The sequence below is a fragment of the Populus trichocarpa genome, chromosome 18 (assembly GCF_000002775.5).
Source record: "Populus trichocarpa isolate Nisqually-1 chromosome 18, P.trichocarpa_v4.1, whole genome shotgun sequence".
In the NCBI taxonomy this organism is placed as follows: Eukaryota; Viridiplantae; Streptophyta; class Magnoliopsida; order Malpighiales; family Salicaceae; genus Populus; species Populus trichocarpa.
The window spans coordinates 14,384,147-14,402,392 of record NC_037302.2 but is presented as its reverse complement, the minus strand read 5'-3'; the positions used below and the strand labels follow the sequence as shown (position 1 = coordinate 14,402,392).

Here is an 18,246-nt window from a genome sequence, read left to right as displayed (position 1 = left end):
TTATTTCAGGTTTTCGATTATAAATTGTCAAAGAAGATAATATTATGTGTTGCCAAAGCTGTATATTAAGGACGTCTTAATTATCTTTTTACATTATTTACACACCAAAGACCACTTCTTCTCATCGGGGAAGTGAAACAGATCACAAGCAAAATCTTGCAGGACCAGAAATGATCAAAGTGTTTATCAATTGACTTCTGTAACATGTTTATATAAACCGCAATCGAAGTTCAATCTATTGTATCAGCTGCTTCTTGTATCAATAGCCGGCATGGTAGTGCTACTTCTGGAGCTTCAATCTATCCAATGTCTCAGCAACTTCTTTCATAGATGGCCGGAATGTGGGATTTGCTTTAACACATCTAACAGCAAGTACAGCTATTTCTGAAGCTTGTTTGGTCCCATATTTACCCTGCAGTCTGGGATCCATTATATGTCTCAACCTTGATCTATCTGAAAGAAACGGTAAAGCCCATTCCCGCAGGTCCTGTTGCCCTGGCGGCCGATTTTTGTCAATTGCCCGTAAGCCTGTCAGCATCTCCATCAATACTACTCCATAACTGTACACATCACTCTTTACATACAACTTCCCTAATCATCCCCATAACATCACAATTGTCAGGACAAAGTATAAAATAGGTCTATATCGCGATTTCAAGTAATCCATAATCATAACAAACTAAAACCAAGCCAAGTACACCATCAACAAATCAAACATTGAGGCATCCAAGTTTAGAAAGTAGCAGAAATTACCTCCATTCTTATATTCAGGACCAACATAGCCATATGTGCCCATAACATTTCCTGTTACATGTGAACTACCATCATTGGGGCCCCATTTTGCCAAGCCAAAATCTGATAGTTTCGGAGTATAGGTCTGCATTCAGAAACTCCGATGTTAGATGGAATTAAGGATATAGTTTTCTTATGGGAAACAATATTTCATTTTTCAAAAAAATAATAATAAAAGAATGATTTGTTTTGCTCAATGCTACTCAATTCCTAAAGAACTTTACCTCATCAAGCAATATATTCGAGGTCTTGAAATCTCTGAAAATTATTGGCCTTTCCATTGTATGCAAATAAGATAGGGCTCGAGCCATTCCTGTTATAATCTTTAACCTTGTTTCCCAAGGAAGAAGCCGATCAGAGCGCTCTGCACAAGTTAAAAAAAAAAACATCAGTGGTAAGAGATCAACTGAGGTTTTATGATCTATGAAATTATTTCATTGGCGAAAAGCTTGTGCATTTTGTTCAATACAACTTTACTTTAATGCTGCAGAGGAGTGTTCTTACTTCCAAACAAATGGTAATTTAAACTGCCTTTCTCCATGAATTGATAGACAATAAGCAACTCTTTATTTGCATTTTCCTGACAGTATCCTAGCAGCTTTACAATGTTTGGATGAGAAACCCTTGCTAAGAAACCGACCTCTGTCTGTATCAATAAATGACAACCAAATATGCAACAGTTAAATAATTACTCAACAATAAAACTGAGACTCTGAAGATAAGGAAACAATTTTGATTTCATCCGCGGAGGAGTATAATGAACAGAAAGAAAAATTTCATTTCAGACGAGACGTATATATCTAACCTAACCTCACAATTTGAAACAAATTAAACTTTCATGTTCGGCTGACAGAAGATTGATGCCCTAAAAGATCAACTATGAAAGATAAATTGTACTAGTGGCATTGAAAAAGCCATGGAAACATCGTTTTGGAACATCCGGTTCAGCGACATTTCAATGCTTTTCCAATACCTTTGAAGACACTCAAGAAGGCCCCTGCACCAGCACGCCTCAATGACAACAAATAAAATGAACTTAGAGAAAACTGCCAGCAATCATAAATAGGAAATTACCTGCCACTGTCGAAGACCTTGCTTGCTGTCAGAATCCAATTTCTTGACAGCAATCCGCCGTTTCCTGGTATATCCTTTAAATAACTTTTCTTTGAGCAAACCCTTGTAGACACTGCCGAAACCTCCTTTTCCCAGTAACATATCACTTCTAAAATCGAAGGCTGCTGTCTTCAATTGTTCAAACGTGAAAACTCTCAACTTTGACTCTGGTGTCTCATCTGGAAGGGCTGGCAGTTCAATGTCCTCAGGAGCATTTTTTCCCAAAGCAGCGGACCTCCTTCTTGTAAAAGTCATGGTTACCATAGAGAACCAGTTGTTGACGGTGACATCGCTAACCAGAAAGGATATTTCACCTGAGTAAATGCAAGTTGGGAAAATTAAGGCCTTGAACATAATGAAATTACCACAATTTCAACTGTTCAGAAATATCTTCTAGCATCAGAAATTAGAAATGAGATGCGGGATCATTTATTTTTTCATGCCCTTGAGTGGAGAAAATATGGAGTACTATCCTGCAATCGAGCAACATCAATAGAAGAGTAGCTGACTGGAATGCGGAATTTGAATTTGCCTAGCAGTATTTGCAGAAAAAGTCCTTCCCTTCAAGCATTCTTAGACTGGCTTAATGTGGATATATATTTTGTTTGGAAGGAGAGAAATGACAGGATTCATGAAGCTTCAAGTTCAAATTCTTACGCTCGGAAGCCGAAAGGACCCCAGATATTCTGACCTATTTAGTTGTGGAATTTCAGTTGGCATGTATTTCTTGCTGTTAGTTTGTAGCAGTTGAAGAGTTTCTTGTTGCTTTTAGATGTTCTGTTTCTTGTATTGGCTTTGTAGCAGGATCGAGCTCCCTGCTTAGTTGCCTGGCTTTGATTAATGATATCCTCAGTCAAGCGAAAAACTGAGAAAATAAGAGTGCTTGGACATGATTATGACCTCTTTTTTTCTTCGTCAAAAGTTAATTATGACTTCCTTTTTCTAGTCAAAAGTTAAAGAACAACTCAAATCCTGCAAAAGTATATAAGTCAAAGGGACTCTAAACTATCAAAAGAATGTGGAAGTGAAAATAGAGCATAATTTCAACCTGTTAGAAGAAAGATACAGGCTTGCAATGAGTTTTTCAACAAGATCACCAAGTATGGAATGAAAATGAAAGGAAAATGATATAGTTGAAAACCAACCTTCAAAGAGATGTCCAGAAGAGGTAGGAGCTATGTCTGGGTCAGGGATTGATACTGGGGCTAGTACAACAGGAGCAGGGCCAGTATCTAGGGCTGGATTTGATTGACCAGAACTGCAACAACAGAGAATCCCCATCAAAAGAACTCTATCTTTCTTGAATCAATGATGAGGGTAGGCTTTTTAATTGACTTTTAAGGTCTTTATTTATGGAAATACCGACGAGATTTCTCCTCCACGGCTCTCCATTTTTTATTCATATCTGATAGAGATGTGTAACAGATGACATCGACAAAAGCTTTTGTTTATGTTTTGTTTTATTCCAAACAACGTCATTAACACTGAAGAGGATGGTGAACTGGTCATCACAAAGCTGCAGAGTCTGCAGTGGCGTCTGGATGATTTTCTGGTGGAAAGAAGAAAGGGGAGAGATCAGAGCAATTACTGCTACTCAGAATTCTATCCATCAAGTAAAAGTCTGTTCTTTCTGGGAAATGGAAATCCTATCAAAGCTTAATCCATTCAGGTGACTAATTACTTGGCTTCAGAATGGATGTTACTGCATGTCCATGCAAAGCCAACATCTTTCCTTTAGAAAAGTTCACTGGAGATTAAGTGTCAGGTAGGGCCTGTGCTGATAATTTGCTGCTTTATGACGGTACATGATGTGATTGTGCACAATATTTCATTAAAAAACAATCAATTCTTTCAGAATCTACTCTGTAACATCCACATTTGTCAAACCTCCCAAACTTGACACGTTCTAGGCCCGGGAGGCATGGTTATAAAATCCAGGGTTTATGACTCGGTCAAGATTCCAGTTTTAGGTTGGACAAGTCAATCTAGATTTACCGGATCAATTTAAAACAACATGGTTTCAAGATTTTTTAAAAAAGTAAAAAACACATGGTTTTAGATTTCTTTTAAAGTCAAATAGGGTTGTACCTGGGTTTTAATTCGGTCAATTGGATTGCGGTTTGATCTGCTAAATCGATCAAATTTAATCAAGTCAACTTCTAACCCGATTTGATATAAAACACTACCCAAACCAGATTTTAATTGATGGTTTAGTATACTGACTTATTAAATCGAGCTGAATTTAATAATATAAATATGTCTATTTAATAATTAAATTTAATAGGATCAACTTTGATTCGATATAAAATAGTATCCAAACTAGATTTTAATTAATGGGACATCAGGTTAACCCTTGAAGTAAAGCTATATCTAATAACATGGTGCGTCGAACTGCTGGTCAGGTTTTTGTGCCCCCTAAAGCAGAAAAGAGGCATTGTGGCGCGGAATTAAGAAAAAACTAAAACTGCTCAGTGTTTCACTGTGCAAGTCCACAGTGAAACGCTGAGCAGTCCTCTCCTCTTTTTTTTTTTGTTTTTTTTTCCCTTTTTTTTCGTTTTTTTTTTATTTTTTACCTTTTTTCTGTTTTTTTTTGTTTTTTTGGTTTTCTATGCCTTTATGGGTTTTTTTTTTTTGCTTTTTTCTTTGTGTATTTTTCTTTTAATGAATTTTTTTTTGTTTAATTTAGTTTGTTAATGTTAATTTTTTTATTTAGTTATCAAATTGTTAATGTTAATTTTTTTATTTAGTTATCAAATTTTCATAACACGGATCCCGAGTTTGACGGGTTAACCTGATTTGACGAGTTAACCCGAATTTTTTTTTTCTTTTTAATTAATTGTAACATATACTAAAACGGATCAGTGTTTTACTGTGGACTGCACAGTGCAGTCCACAGTAAAACACTGATCCGTTTTTGGTTTTTTTTTTTAAGTTGTCTTATTTTTTTTAGCTGTTTTTTTATGCTTTTCGGGATTTTTTTTTTGCTTCTTTCTTTATTTTTTTTCTTCTAACAAAATATTTTTGTTTAATTTAGTTTATTAATGTTAATTTTTTTTATTTAGTTATCAGACTTTCATGACACGTTTTCCGGATTTAACGGGTTAACCTGATTTGACAAGTTAACCCAGAAATATATTTATTTTGCTTTTTTTCTTTTTAATTAATTTTTTTTCATTTATTTTATTTTGTTAATGTTAAATTTCTTTTTATTTAGTTATCAGACTTTCATGACACATATCTCGAGTTTCACGAGTTAACCTGGTTTCACGGGTGAACCCAGTTAATTCTGGGTTGACCCGTCAATTTTTTTTTTGTTTTTTATTTTCATAATTTTTTTTTTATTAATTTAGTTTTTTAATGTTAAATTTTTTTTATTTAGTTATCAGACTTTCATGACACGGATCCTAGGTTTAACGGGTTAATATGGTTTGACGAGTTAACCCGGATTTTTTAAAATTTTTTTTTTTAGTTTAGTTTGTTAATGTTCACTTTTTTTTTTATTTAGTTACCAGACATTCATGACACGGATCCCGGGTTTAACGGGTTAACCTGGTTTGACGAGTTAACCTGAAATTTTTTTTTTTTGCTTTTTTTTCTTTTTAATTATTTTTTTTTCGTTTAGTTTAGTTTGTTAATGTTAAATTTCTTTCTATTTAGTTTTTTTTTCTTCTTAAAGGTTTTTTTCTTTTATTTTTTCTTTTTAATTAATTTTATTTAATTAATTTAGTTTATTAATATTAAATTTTTTTCTAAGTAGTTCTCGGCCGATGCCTTTAGTTTCTTTTTGTTGTTTTTATGCATTTGACTGTGGATTGCACAGTACAGTCCACAGTAAAAAGGCTCATCCTTTTGTTTTTTTTCTTTCTAATTAATTTTTTTGTTTAATTTAAATTGTTAATGTTAATTTTTTTTCTATTTAGTTATTAAACTTTCATGACACGGATTTCGGGTTTGACAGGTTAACCTGGTTTGACGAGTTAGGCCACTTAATTCTGGGTTAACCCATTAGTTTGTTTTTTTTCCTTTTTAATTATCAAACTTTCACGATACGAATTCAAGGTATGACGGGTTAACCTGGTTTGAAGGGTTAACCCAGTTAATTCATATTTTTTTTCTTTTTCTTCATTAGTTTTTATTTTCCTGTTGGTTTTTTTTCTTTATTTTTTTCTTTTTAACTAATCTATTTAATCATCACACATTTATGACACGACCTTGCAGCTAGACCTACGTCCAATGCTATTGGGTCTGGTATTGCAGTCAAACCCACTTAAATTTAGGCCATGCAAGTTTAATGTTATTATTAATATTATAAATATTACTATTGGATTAAGCGTTGCAACTAAACTTAAGACTCTTGGGTATAACTTTGCAAAAAAACCTAATACTTTTAGATCTTAGCTTTTTATGAAATACAAAAAAAATTGACCCGCGGCATCGCGCGGGGTATGTAACTAGTTTCAATTATTTCTTGTCATGTCCATCAGTCGGTTGTTTGGGGAAAAATGTAGTACCATCGAAACGGCTCGCCCTAAGCCCATAACAAAATGGGCCACGTAGGCCCATCATTTCCAGTTGATACATTTAGCTACTTGACCAGCAGAAGACCATGCACATATCAATTCGGCAGCAAGAAGACTGATGTGGTGTTTGGATTTGGATGATGGGCTGAGGAAGGTCGAAGGAAGTCCAATTTGTTAGTGAATAAGAGTAAGTAAGATAAATTGGCTTTGATGCCTAAAGAATTACCTATAATTTAAAAGATGTGGTTTTTCACTGTTAATAGATTTACTATTCATCTTTTTATATGTTAGTGTGGATGAATTGTACAAAATTTTATATTTTTTTAATTTGATTCTCAATTTTTTTGGGGGCAATTTAGTCTTAATTAAAGACTATTTGATTTTGAATTCTTGTGAAGGGACGTGATTGAAAGATAATGGACCAAAATAAAAAATTCACTTTAGTCCTCAAACTTAAAAAATCACGTAAATTATACAATTTCAGTTCCTCAATATTTTTCAATTTAATTTTGGTATAAAAATTTATTTTTGTTATTTTTTGATTCGTGGTTGAGAGATGAGAGAAAAAGAGAGAGGTTGTCGAATTTCGGCTATAGAAAAAGAAATATATCGTTGACACTGATTTAGACCACCAAAATGGATAATATTTGGGTCAAATTATTCCTTTTGATGAGAGAAGTTTATATTAGGTGTATTTTTACCTTTAAAGTTCGTAAAAAAATAGATATAATTCTCAAACAGATTAATGCTTCTTTTTATATATTATTTTTAAGAAATTATTTATACTATATTGATATCCCCTTCTTTCTTTTATTTTGTTTAGATAACCTCTTTTAAATGATGATGATATTTTACTTTGGCGTTTAATTTTTGAAAAGGATTTTCTGATTCATCTATGATATTTTTTTTTATCTTTTGTATGAACTATATTTTTGAAAATAAAAAAAATTATTTTTAAATAATATTTCTAATATGTGTAGCCTTACATAATATTTTTTTAATTTTATTCAATCAATTTAATATATTTGTCTATTTCTATTATCATTTAATTGAATAAAAAAAATATTTTAATAAATAGAATTTAGTAAACATGATCGGATAAATGTCTCGTCTTGCGAAATTAAATATCTTGATCTACATCTATTTCTTAATTTTTCAAGTTTTATTTTTAGGTTTCGTTAATGATTATTTATTTATCTATTAGCGTTCATAGTTCTTGGTTTATTTGATTATATATATATATAAAATTTTTTATTTGCACTTAAATTTTTTAACTATTATAAAAATATGTTGAAAAAACTTATATATATAATTTTTTAATGAAAAATAAAAATATTTGACCCACAGCAAAATATAGGTCACATAATTAGTTCAAAACTAGACTTGAACATCAAGAATGTAAGGATGACTGCAAAGTTCCACATATGCCTTTTTCAATTAGATGCTATTTTACATAGTTGTCAGATATATAACTTTAGACCTGACCCATTTAAAGATTTGAGTTTTTAGATTATGAATCAATCTAGTGTAGTAATAGATTATCCAATAAATCAATTATATATACATGCTTGACTTATGGCATGACTCTCGTTGACCATCTCTTTATGGACAATGATGAAATCTGGATTGGCTTGTGATAGATTCAAATTTAATGGGTATAAAAAACCTCCTAAAAAAATCCAAAAACATCCAATGAGCTCGGGCTACCATGCTCAAGCCCAATTTCTATCAAGGTATATGGGCTTAGGCATGGTAGCTTGACCCTATGCTGAGCGTACACCTAGGCTTGGGCATGGAAGCTCAAGCCCACCATTTAGGCACACGTCCAACATGGGTATAACATGTCTAGGAGGTTAGGCATGACATGCCTAGCTAGTGCTGGGTGTGCACCCAAGCATCCTTGTAGGCTCGAGCTACCATGCCCGAGTTCAACATGCTTGGTCCAAATAGGGCGACTGAACCTATTTTTCATCTCTATTGGGCTCAGGCATCTTGCTCGAGCCCAACACTCCTTTAGAAAAATTTCAGGACTCCATGTGGGTCTCTCAGTATTTTATACTGTTTCAATACATATTATTTTAAGTAGAATACATCTCAAAATATCATAGGGATGAAATTACACTTTAGCCCATTTTCTCCATAAAAAAAGACAATACTTATGAGCTATAAATATATTATGAATCCTTCTAACTCAAGGCTCATAATCTCTTTATTCTTAACACTTTCAACATAAAATATTTTCAGAGCCTACTCTAACTCGAGGTTCACAGTCTCTTTATTCTTAACACTTTTAGTATAAAAATTTTCAGAGCCTTCTCTAAAGTATCATTACACTTTCTCTTTATGTTAAATTATGGACTTAAGTATCTAATAGTTCCCACATCCATTAAAAGAGGTTTCTTGTAGGTACGAGAAACTAACTACCTTGGTTTATCAGACACCACCAGCTACTAACTACTAACCACCTAGGCTTTTCATATCAAGCCTCCAGATATCTTAACTATGGAGAATGAATCAAATTGCTTAAATTAAGAGATTAACATATTATTCAATATATCAATCTTATTCTTAAGCATTTTAGATTTTGGGACTCATCACCTAGTAATCAGGTGTATTTATATACCCAGGTCTTGAAATTTTTTCAAAGAAAATGAGACATATCATTGGTAGAGAAAATTGATGTGATGCTATTGGTTAGCCATGATAGTTATGTTGGTTATTATATCATGCAATGATTATTGTATCATGTGTGTTATTGATAAAAATACTAGTGATGAATAATATTATTTGTGTGAAAAATAATATTTATTCTATATAGAAAAAGTTGTGGATGCATTGAAAAAATTAGAAAGTTTGTATGCGTGGAGCTCATAAGAATCATTAAAAAATACATGAAAGGATGTGCCGGACAAGTTTGTACAAACCAAGACCGGAATTTTTTTCTTTTGAGTATTATCAACTGGCATGATCAAAACTTGAATAACTAGATTTATGAATCAATGTCGAATTTGATAAACTATGCAAGTTCAGGAGGATATGAACTCATCATTATAATTTAACAATGCATCCTAGCTGAGATTAAGTTTCATTCAGAAGAATTAGAACAAATTGATGTTTGAGAAAACTATACGAGAGTATTGTTTTTAACTTTCTTGAATTAATTTTTTTTCCTTGTCTATATTTAAGTTTAAGCAGACTTATTTTAACAGCCAGTTTTCGATTTACTTTCCTGCGAAATTAATTAATTTTTTTTATAGCAAACCTCAGGTTAGTAACCCAATTAATAGTTTCTTGGTCTGAGTCCCCGAATTATCAATTTTATCAACTGGCCTCCCCCAAATACATGCCTTTTGTCAATCACATCCTTCTTCTGAAAATAATTGGAGACGCCCTTAAACAATGCATGTGCTAGTCATGATGGATTAGACGGAGGAATAGGATTTATTGGTGGAAAACAAGAAACAAGAAAGAAACTACAGTTGCAGCCATTGGTGATCAAAATTGAGGTGAAACATCTTTGATAAACGGAGACCGATCAGCACTGAAAAGCATTCAGAAATAACTAGGCTTGAAAATGGTAAAAAGATTTGTAAACTACCCAGAAGAACTAAGAAAATAAAATAAAAAATATCTAGCCACAGTTCTTAGAATTGCATTTGGTTAGTGTTTCAGTGTAGAAATGACAAATCTAAAAAGATAATAAAAGTGTTTGGTTAATGTTCTTATAAAGGGCGATAAAATAAATCTATGCTTGAAGTAATTTTGAATTGAATTTCTATTATTTCAAAACATCAGATATAAAAAAATATATTTACTTTATATCTTTTATCTATCGAAACAAAAAACAAATACTACCTCGAAGTGCAAGAATACTTGTACTAAATTGTAATGGGCAAACCTGATACATTGATCGATTGATAGAATCACTTTAGCCAAAGTATAAATAAATAAACATTGTATACCTTATCAGCTCAACCCTTTGCTTCCTTCCCTCAAAGAAGAAACATGAAGAACAAAAGAAACAGCAATGGAAGTTTTTCAAATGTCTTCGTTCTAATGTCAAGTCCGAAGCTTTACTCGTTCTAGTGTCTCGGCAACTTCTTTCATTGATGGCCGGATCATGGGATGCGAGTAAAGACATCTTACGGCAAGCATAGCTATTTTCAAAGCTTGTTTGCTACCATACTTCCCCTGCAATCTGGGGTCCATGATTTGTCTCAGCTTTTTTCTGTCGGTTAGAAATGGTAATGCCCATTCTTGCAGGTCTTGTTGCTTAGGCGGACGTTTTTTATCGATCGCCCGTAAGCCTGTTAGCAACTCGATCAAAACTACTCCGAAACTATAGACATCGCTCTTTACATACAGTTTCCCTAACAAATCACATAACGTCAATATCATGGAAAAATCTACAAGTTTATACCCTGGCTTAAGTAATTCAAAATTAACTGAGCTCGGATGCTGTGAATTTTCAAGTAAAACATCATTGAACATTGAGAAGTCTAAGTTTTGACGGTACAAGAAATTACCTCCAGTCTTATATTCCGGACCAACATAACCATGTGTACCCATAACATTTCCTGTTACATATGAAGTGCCATCATTGGGTCCCCATTTTGCCAAGCCAAAATCTGACAGCTTCGGAGTATAAGACTACACACAGAAACTTTGATGTTAAAAGGACTTCGGGAATATTTAACATTATGGTGTTATCCACCAACACAACGTACACAAGAGGTTTATGTTCTAAGCAAATCAAGCTTGATGGTAAACATTCTGCTAGAATTCATGTGGGAAGTGATCAAGAGACAAGGGGTTAGCATTAACCAGTATCAGCTTATCTATGGTCTTTTGCATATTCCAAGACATAGTTTTGTTGTTTGGTTGTGTATTCTAAATGAGCTCACCACAAGCCATGTTCAGATGAGAGGAAAATTTGCTCAGATAGATAGTTATACTATGATTTATATTATCTAACACACCCCTTCAAATGAGCTTTAAATTTGCACAGACCCACATTACCTTGTTCTTGATTTTTATCAAATAAGTAAAGGTGATTATATTCGAATTTGTGACCACTTAGTTATCAAGACTCTGATACCATATCAAATAACCATTTAAACCCAAAAACTTAAGCTGTTAGATAAAACCACATGATATGATTTATAATATTTTCTAACAATACAGTCGGTTATAAGGGCAAGAACCAGATTGTAGAGAGATGCTGATTATCTGAAAGGAGAGAAAAATAAGAGATTCAATGAAGGAGGCATCTTCGTTCAAGTTTTGCGAAGATAGGAATCTGGAAGGTTTAGCTTAGGCTACATTGCACCGGATTATAGAGAGATGCTGTTTTCAATTCAAGACATGCTGTTCTTGTAGTGCATGCTTGTTCTTCAGATCCATTTCGCTTTCAAATTGTAAATTTAAGCTTTCCGGTATGATAAGTTCCTGTTTAGTTTGAGTTCAAAACGGTAATCTAGAGATTATACTGACGTTTACCTCATCAAGTAATATATTTGAGGTCTTGAAATCTCTGAAAATTATTGGCCTATCCATAGAATGCAAATAAGACAGGGCTTGAGCCATTTCTGTTGCAATCATCAGTCTTGTTTCCCAAGGAAGTTGCTGATCAGATCGTTCTGAACATGCAGAAAAACAAGCAGTGAAAGAAATGAAGGTTTGTGGCTATGAAATTAGCAAACATTTGCTCAATATCTCTAAAATGTAACAAAGTTTAGCAGTCCTTACTTCCAAACAAATGGTAATTTAAACTACCCTTCTCCATGAATTCATAGACAATAAGCAACTCTCTATTTTCTTCTTCCTGACAGTATCCAAGCAACTTCACAATGTTGGGATGAGAAAGCTTTGCCAAGAAACCAACCTCTGTCTGTACCAGTGACATATAAAGGAAGTACACACTAAAGGATCAAACATAAAAATATAGAGAATATCACAGGAAGGTAACAACCATATATCACAAAGATTTTACATGGTTCGTCTATGCCTATTTTCATAATTAAAGAGAAATTTTACTATAATCGGAACCAGTACAAGTTTTGAAGAACTATCAAACCCGAATCTCAGATACATCTAACCCTCATGGCACACTATGAGTTTCTCATGCTAGCTCTCTTTTTAGCACACAAGAACATAACAGATCATCCTTAAAAAAAATAAAAAAACCAGGCCTAAATTGGGAATATATCTTAGTCATAATCCTAATCTTTTTCTAGACAAAACAATCACAAGTCTTTCATTGTACTGTGTGAGTTAAAATTGAAGTCCTTATACAATAAAGATTTGAATTCATGCCACATCTCAACAAATTATTATCCTTTTTTAATTGCAAACAATACAGCTAAATTTCTGGACTGAAATGCACAAGTTCAGCAGTCACCAGAAAATAAATATTAAATCAAGACAGGAGGCTCATCTAATGAAACCTCTCATTCTGATACTAATCATGCATATTTGGCTAACTGAAGACTCCCAAATTGCAAGATCAACAATAAAATACAATCACCTGCCACTGTCTAAGTCCTTGCTTGCTATTTGAACCCAATTTCTTGACAGCAATGCGCAATTTCCTACTTTTCTTAAAAGGCACCTTTTCTTTTAGTGAACCCTTGTAGACACTGCCAAACCCTCCCTTTCCCAGGACCATGTCATTTCTAAAATCGAAGGTTGCTTCCTTCAATTGTTCCAACGTGAAAACTTTCAACTTTGACGGAAGGGCTGGGATTTCGATGTCCTCGGGGACATTTTTACCCCGAATAGCATCCTTTGCTTGAGAAATCCATGTTGTAAAATTGGTGGTGGCTATAGAGAACCAGCTGTTGCCAGAGACATTGCTAACAAGAAAAGATATATCACCTGAATAAAACATGTATCAGTTGTACAAACTGGAATCTCTATGACCTGAAGCAAGCTCCCTAATTCAACATCTCATCAAGGGTCTAAAGAAACCATGTATAGAAATTAAAACCATGCACCAACATATCACAGTCTAGTTCAAAGTGAAAATAAAAAAGAAGATAAAAACAGAATGCTTTGAATTACAAATAGCTTTCCTACAAGCTGGCCTAGGAAAATATTGAAGGAAAATGTGCAGAATGGTGTCATGGTTAATTAGACACCAACCTTCAATGAGATGTCCAGGAGGGGTAGGAGCTGCGTCTGGGTCAATTAATGGATCCGGGGCTGGTGCTGATGCAGAAGCTGGTGCTGGTGCAGGGGATGGATTTGGCTTGGCACTCCAACAAATTCCCATAAAAAAGAATTCTATGATTCTATCTATCTTTTAGTAAATGATCCCGCTCACGCTCAGCAAGGTTTATTTTATTTTGAAATACAAGTGGTGGACTTGCTAGATACATGTTTCATTGACTCGCATGTCTTTGTCTATGAAGTATAAACAATAATTCTCCTCCACACATTCTTATTTTATTTTGATTATACATTTGTTTTTTATTTTATTTTTTAGTTACCGTTCATAGAGGTTTTTAGTTACCGTAGGTCCGTAGTGAAGGGATGTGAAAATGATAATAATAATTTATTAAGATATAGAAGGTTCTAAGTGCATGTTTGAAGCTGCAACTGCATTTACAGTAAAATATTATTTATAAGTGTTTGGTTAAATATTAATTATATTTTTATTGTTATGGTCCCACTAAGGCTACAAGAAGACGCTCTTCACTATTTAGTAAACTTATCGAAAATGTCGTGCAGGGTAGCCTGCTTTTTCCCTTCTTTTTTTTTTTTTTTTTTCTTCTTCTTCTGCTGCTACATGAAGACGCTCTTCAATATTTATGGGTCGGATCTAGTCCAGCCCAAACCTAAATGTATTGAATTGGATTCGATCCAGTAAAATAAAACAAATCCAACAACATTTCTCAGATATTATGTTTTATTCAAAAAACTAGTGTTTAACATTATTCAATTACATTACATAATTACATTAGAAAGAGATCACATGATAATATAATATTTGCAGAATTTGATCGCAATCCCAATTTTTTTCCAGATGATATTTTACATGATGTTGTTGCACGCTCGGGAAGCCATGGAAACTGTAGTCCTTCTCGGACGGATTTTGTATGTGATGGAATTGCAGATAGTTTAATGGAACAATAAAAAATACTTTATATAAAATATTGTTTATTTCATGATGTAATAGTACTAGTTAAATCTACAATATTTCAATCAAAAACCATCAATATTAATATATGTCTTTTTTAGTTATTTTATAACCTCAATTTGAAAAACATCCTTAACTAAACACATTAAACTATTTTTTGTTCAACCTTAATTTCAACCACAGTTTTAATCAAATATATATTTTACCAAACCAACATCAACTAAAAGTGCTTTTTAAAAAATAACTTTTTCCAAACCACAACCACAAATGCTACTACAATACCAAACACTAGAATATTTTCATACTAAAGTGAAAACTTGTAAAGTGTCAAGTAGAAAAACCGGGTGTTTATGCAAAATATTTTTATAATTAAAAATATATTAAAATAATATATATTTTTATTTTTAATATCAACACATCATATAATAGGATAATATATCCATTTACACATTAAATTTAGATTCTCTGTATTTAGAAAAAAACAAATTCTTTAAACTGAGTTTTGTCAATTTTTCTACCTTGGTTAATGGGCTTTAGCCATAGAACTCTTTAATGATATGATAATATTCACTTACATGCTGAATTTAGATTCTCTGTATTGACCAAAATCATTGAACTGAATTGTGTCACTTTTTCTATCTTATAAAATTTAATTTAAGATGCATATTAAATAGATTTTTTAATGAAATGTAAAAATAAAAAAATCAAGAAAATAATCTACTTGATCAATTCATGATATCAAGAATATTCTTCGCGTTATTAAAGAATACATAATAATAAATAAGTTGAATTGTGTATTTATATTTATATTTCACACTTCCATAAATATCACACAATTCCCATTTTATACCCAAAATCATCGCAATGGAGATAAATTACCATTAACACTTGAAGAGTTCAGAACTAGGCTTAATTCCACATGGAGAATGGTATTGAAACGCACAGTCCGCTTGCCTCTCGTTTGGACACTGTTCAAGATAATATGGACTCATCAGTGTCATTTAACAATGCATCATTGCTAGGAATAAGTTTCATTCTGAAGACAGAGCTGATTTTTTAAGCAAATCGTCAGAGAAAATCATTCGAAACTCTTTTAACCATCATGTTGGTCATCATTCGAGACATTGCTAACAAGAAAAGATATATCACCTGAATAAAACATGTATTAGTTATACAAACTGGAATCTCTATCGCCTGAAGTAAGCTCTCTAATTCAACATCTCATCAAGGGTCTAAAGAAACTATGTATAAAATTAAATTTCAATCAAAATTTTAATATTTTTTTTTATGATTTTACTTCTGATTTCAATCAACTAATTTGAAAAAAAATTAAATTTAGTTTTTTAAAATTCCAATCTTCTTAATTAAGTTCAAATTGGGCGCCCAAACTTAATTTTTTACCAATTAAACTCCAAATAAAGTTAATTTGACCCATTTAAAGTATAATTAAGTCCTTGCACTTAATTGAATCCTTTAATTAGACCCAAATTATTCTTAAACATAATTAAAATTCAATTTGACCCATGATTAAATCAAATTAGCCTATTAAAAATTTAATTATCTCATTGGACTTAATTTTTATGCAAATTCATCTAATAATCTTTTAATTTGACCTTGAATTTGAATTGTTTATTTATTTTTGGGTATAATGGGATACAATTAGGCCTTGATCAAAATTATAGATGTATTTTCTGACCTGTTTTTTTCACATAGCCGGTCTTTATTTTATTTTTTTTATTTTTATTTGGAAAAACAAGTAAATTTTAGAAAATAATCCAGAATTGAATTACAAAGCTGGCTATTATTTTTATTTGAAAGTTCGTATACGTACATGTTGTAACCCATTTTTGGGTCCCCACAAAATATATATAAAAATATGTATATAGCCAAAGGAGGTTAAGAAAAAATAACAGGAGGCAGAAGCGCTCAGAAAATGGTTGGAAAATCGATCAATAAGGTTAAAAATACAAAGATTGGATTTTTGACATTATATTCTTGAAGGAGGAGAGCCCTGTTGAGAAGGAAAATTTGAAATTTGAGGAGAAAAGCCCAAATTTGGATGTTTATGGACTTAATTTGATTTTTAAATGAATTTATAGGGGATTTGATTGCAAGAAAAATTGATTTTTAAGTCAATTTGGGCTTTAATTAGAAGAAATTTAAGTTCTGGGGCCAAAATATATTTTTTAGGAATTTATTAGGTCAAATCAGGGGCCTAATTGCATAAATATTGAAGTTTAAGGGCCAATTAGGGACTTAATTGAGAAAATCCGAAACCAGGGACCAAATTGGAAGAGGCGCGTAAATGGAGGGGCTGGAATTAATTGATTCAGGGGCCTAATTGAAGAAATTAGAAGTTTTTTTGATCAATTAAGGGCTCAATTGCATAAATCAGAGACCAAGGACTAAAGTGAAAAACGCGGCCAACAAGAGGGACGGAGACCGAAATTGGCAGGGATGCAATTGAAGAAAGAAAAGATGATTGAGGGCTGATTTGAAATTTGGCGCGTTTTGGCGCCACATTTAAATGAAACGGCGCGTTTTCTCCAAAACGACGCCGTTTCATACATTCAAAAACAAAAAAAAAAAAGAAAGAGCAGAACGGTGTCGTTTTGAACGACACTGTTCATCTTCTTCCCCCGATCACGCAGCGGGGAAGAAGGAGAAAGGGAAGCTTTAATTTGAATTTCTGCCGGCCACTCTCTCGCCTGGAGCCCACCGACCGGACACAATGGCCGACCAACCACCGCGCACCACCCACCGAACCTCGGCAGCCGCGCCCAATGGCCGACCAGCCGGCTGCCCCCCATGAGAGCTGTAAAAAACAGCGTCCTTGGCCTCTATAAATAGAGGCCAAGAACGCTGAAACGAGGGGGAGGAAAAACAGAGAAAGAAAGGAGAGAAGAGAGGGGAGGAAGAAGGAGAACAAAACAAAAAAAAAACAGAGGAGAGAGAGAGGAAGAACCGAAAGAAGAGAGAAACCGAGAGGAGAGAAAAACATAAAAAATAACAGAGGAAAGAAAAACAGACTGAGAGAAGAGAGGGAAGGGAAGAAAAAGAGAAGACCGAAACATAGGAAGAAAAGGCGAAACGGACGTTCGGAACAGCTGCAGCGCCGCCTGGAGCCGCCGTCCGAGAGCTACGCCACCGCCACCAACCTCTGCCGCAGCACCGCCAGCGACGCACAGCCTCCTCCGCGCCAGGTAACTTTTCTTCTCATTCTCGCGTTCATTTCTTTTTCCTTCCCCGCATGCAGAACGAGTAGCGTTCTGCATGCAGGGGTGGGGGGAAAATAATTCCCCCCGCCCCGTTTCGGCTTGGGCCAGGCGGATCCTGGCCCAGCCCTGTCTTCTGGGCCGGGTCTGGCCCAGAAGAAAATGTTTTTTTGGGCCGAGATCGGCCCAACCCAGTTTGGGCCGAAATCACCCACCAATTTTGGGGCTGAGTCCAACCCAGTGGTTTGGGCCGGCCCAGCCCGATTTAATATTATTATATATATATATATATTATATTTTGTATTATTTATATATATATATATATATATATGAAAAAATTATAAAAATTTGCAAAAATTATAGAAAAATATAGGTGATTTTGTTGTAATATTATTACTGTATTTTGATTAATATTGGTTGGTATTTTACACTGTAAAGATACAAAATCCGGTATTAAAATACCCGG

At 33.5% G+C, this 18,246-nt stretch overlaps 2 protein-coding genes across 12 annotated transcripts in view; both read right to left on the bottom strand.

The window, feature by feature from the left end:
- Positions 1-42: 42 nt before the first annotated feature.
- The window catches only part of LOC7490480 (probable serine/threonine-protein kinase PIX13), a 62,595-nt gene continuing 44,391 nt past the window's right edge, over positions 43-18,246 (bottom strand). The window contains exons 1-7 of one of the 5 annotated variants that reach the window (XM_052448908.1): positions 3,051-3,195; positions 2,563-2,877; positions 1,867-2,219; positions 1,297-1,438; positions 1,017-1,156; positions 754-877; positions 43-591 (exon numbers count right to left, since the gene is read on the bottom strand). In XM_052448908.1, the coding sequence (XP_052304868.1) occupies positions 281-591; positions 754-877; positions 1,017-1,156; positions 1,297-1,438; positions 1,867-2,169 (1,020 nt within the window). In that variant the 5' untranslated portion in view covers positions 2,170-2,219; positions 2,563-2,877; positions 3,051-3,195 and the 3' untranslated portion in view covers positions 43-280. Of the gene's footprint in view, positions 592-753; positions 878-1,016; positions 1,157-1,296; positions 1,439-1,866; positions 2,220-2,562; positions 2,878-3,050; positions 3,295-18,246 lie in introns of those variants that run through there. The other 4 variants (XM_052448910.1, XM_052448909.1, XM_052448906.1 and 1 more) reach the window with 4 other exon arrangements.
- The window catches only part of LOC7484046 (probable serine/threonine-protein kinase PIX13), a 32,912-nt gene continuing 24,953 nt past the window's right edge, over positions 10,288-18,246 (bottom strand). The window contains exons 1-6 of one of the 7 annotated variants that reach the window (XM_052448916.1): positions 13,569-13,778; positions 12,952-13,301; positions 12,174-12,315; positions 11,925-12,064; positions 10,952-11,075; positions 10,288-10,732 (exon numbers count right to left, since the gene is read on the bottom strand). In XM_052448916.1, the coding sequence (XP_052304876.1) occupies positions 10,485-10,732; positions 10,952-11,075; positions 11,925-12,064; positions 12,174-12,315; positions 12,952-13,301; positions 13,569-13,698 (1,134 nt within the window). In that variant the 5' untranslated portion in view covers positions 13,699-13,778 and the 3' untranslated portion in view covers positions 10,288-10,484. Of the gene's footprint in view, positions 10,796-10,951; positions 11,076-11,924; positions 12,065-12,173; positions 12,316-12,951; positions 13,302-13,568; positions 13,779-18,246 lie in introns of those variants that run through there. The other 6 variants (XM_052448911.1, XM_052448915.1, XM_052448914.1 and 3 more) reach the window with 6 other exon arrangements.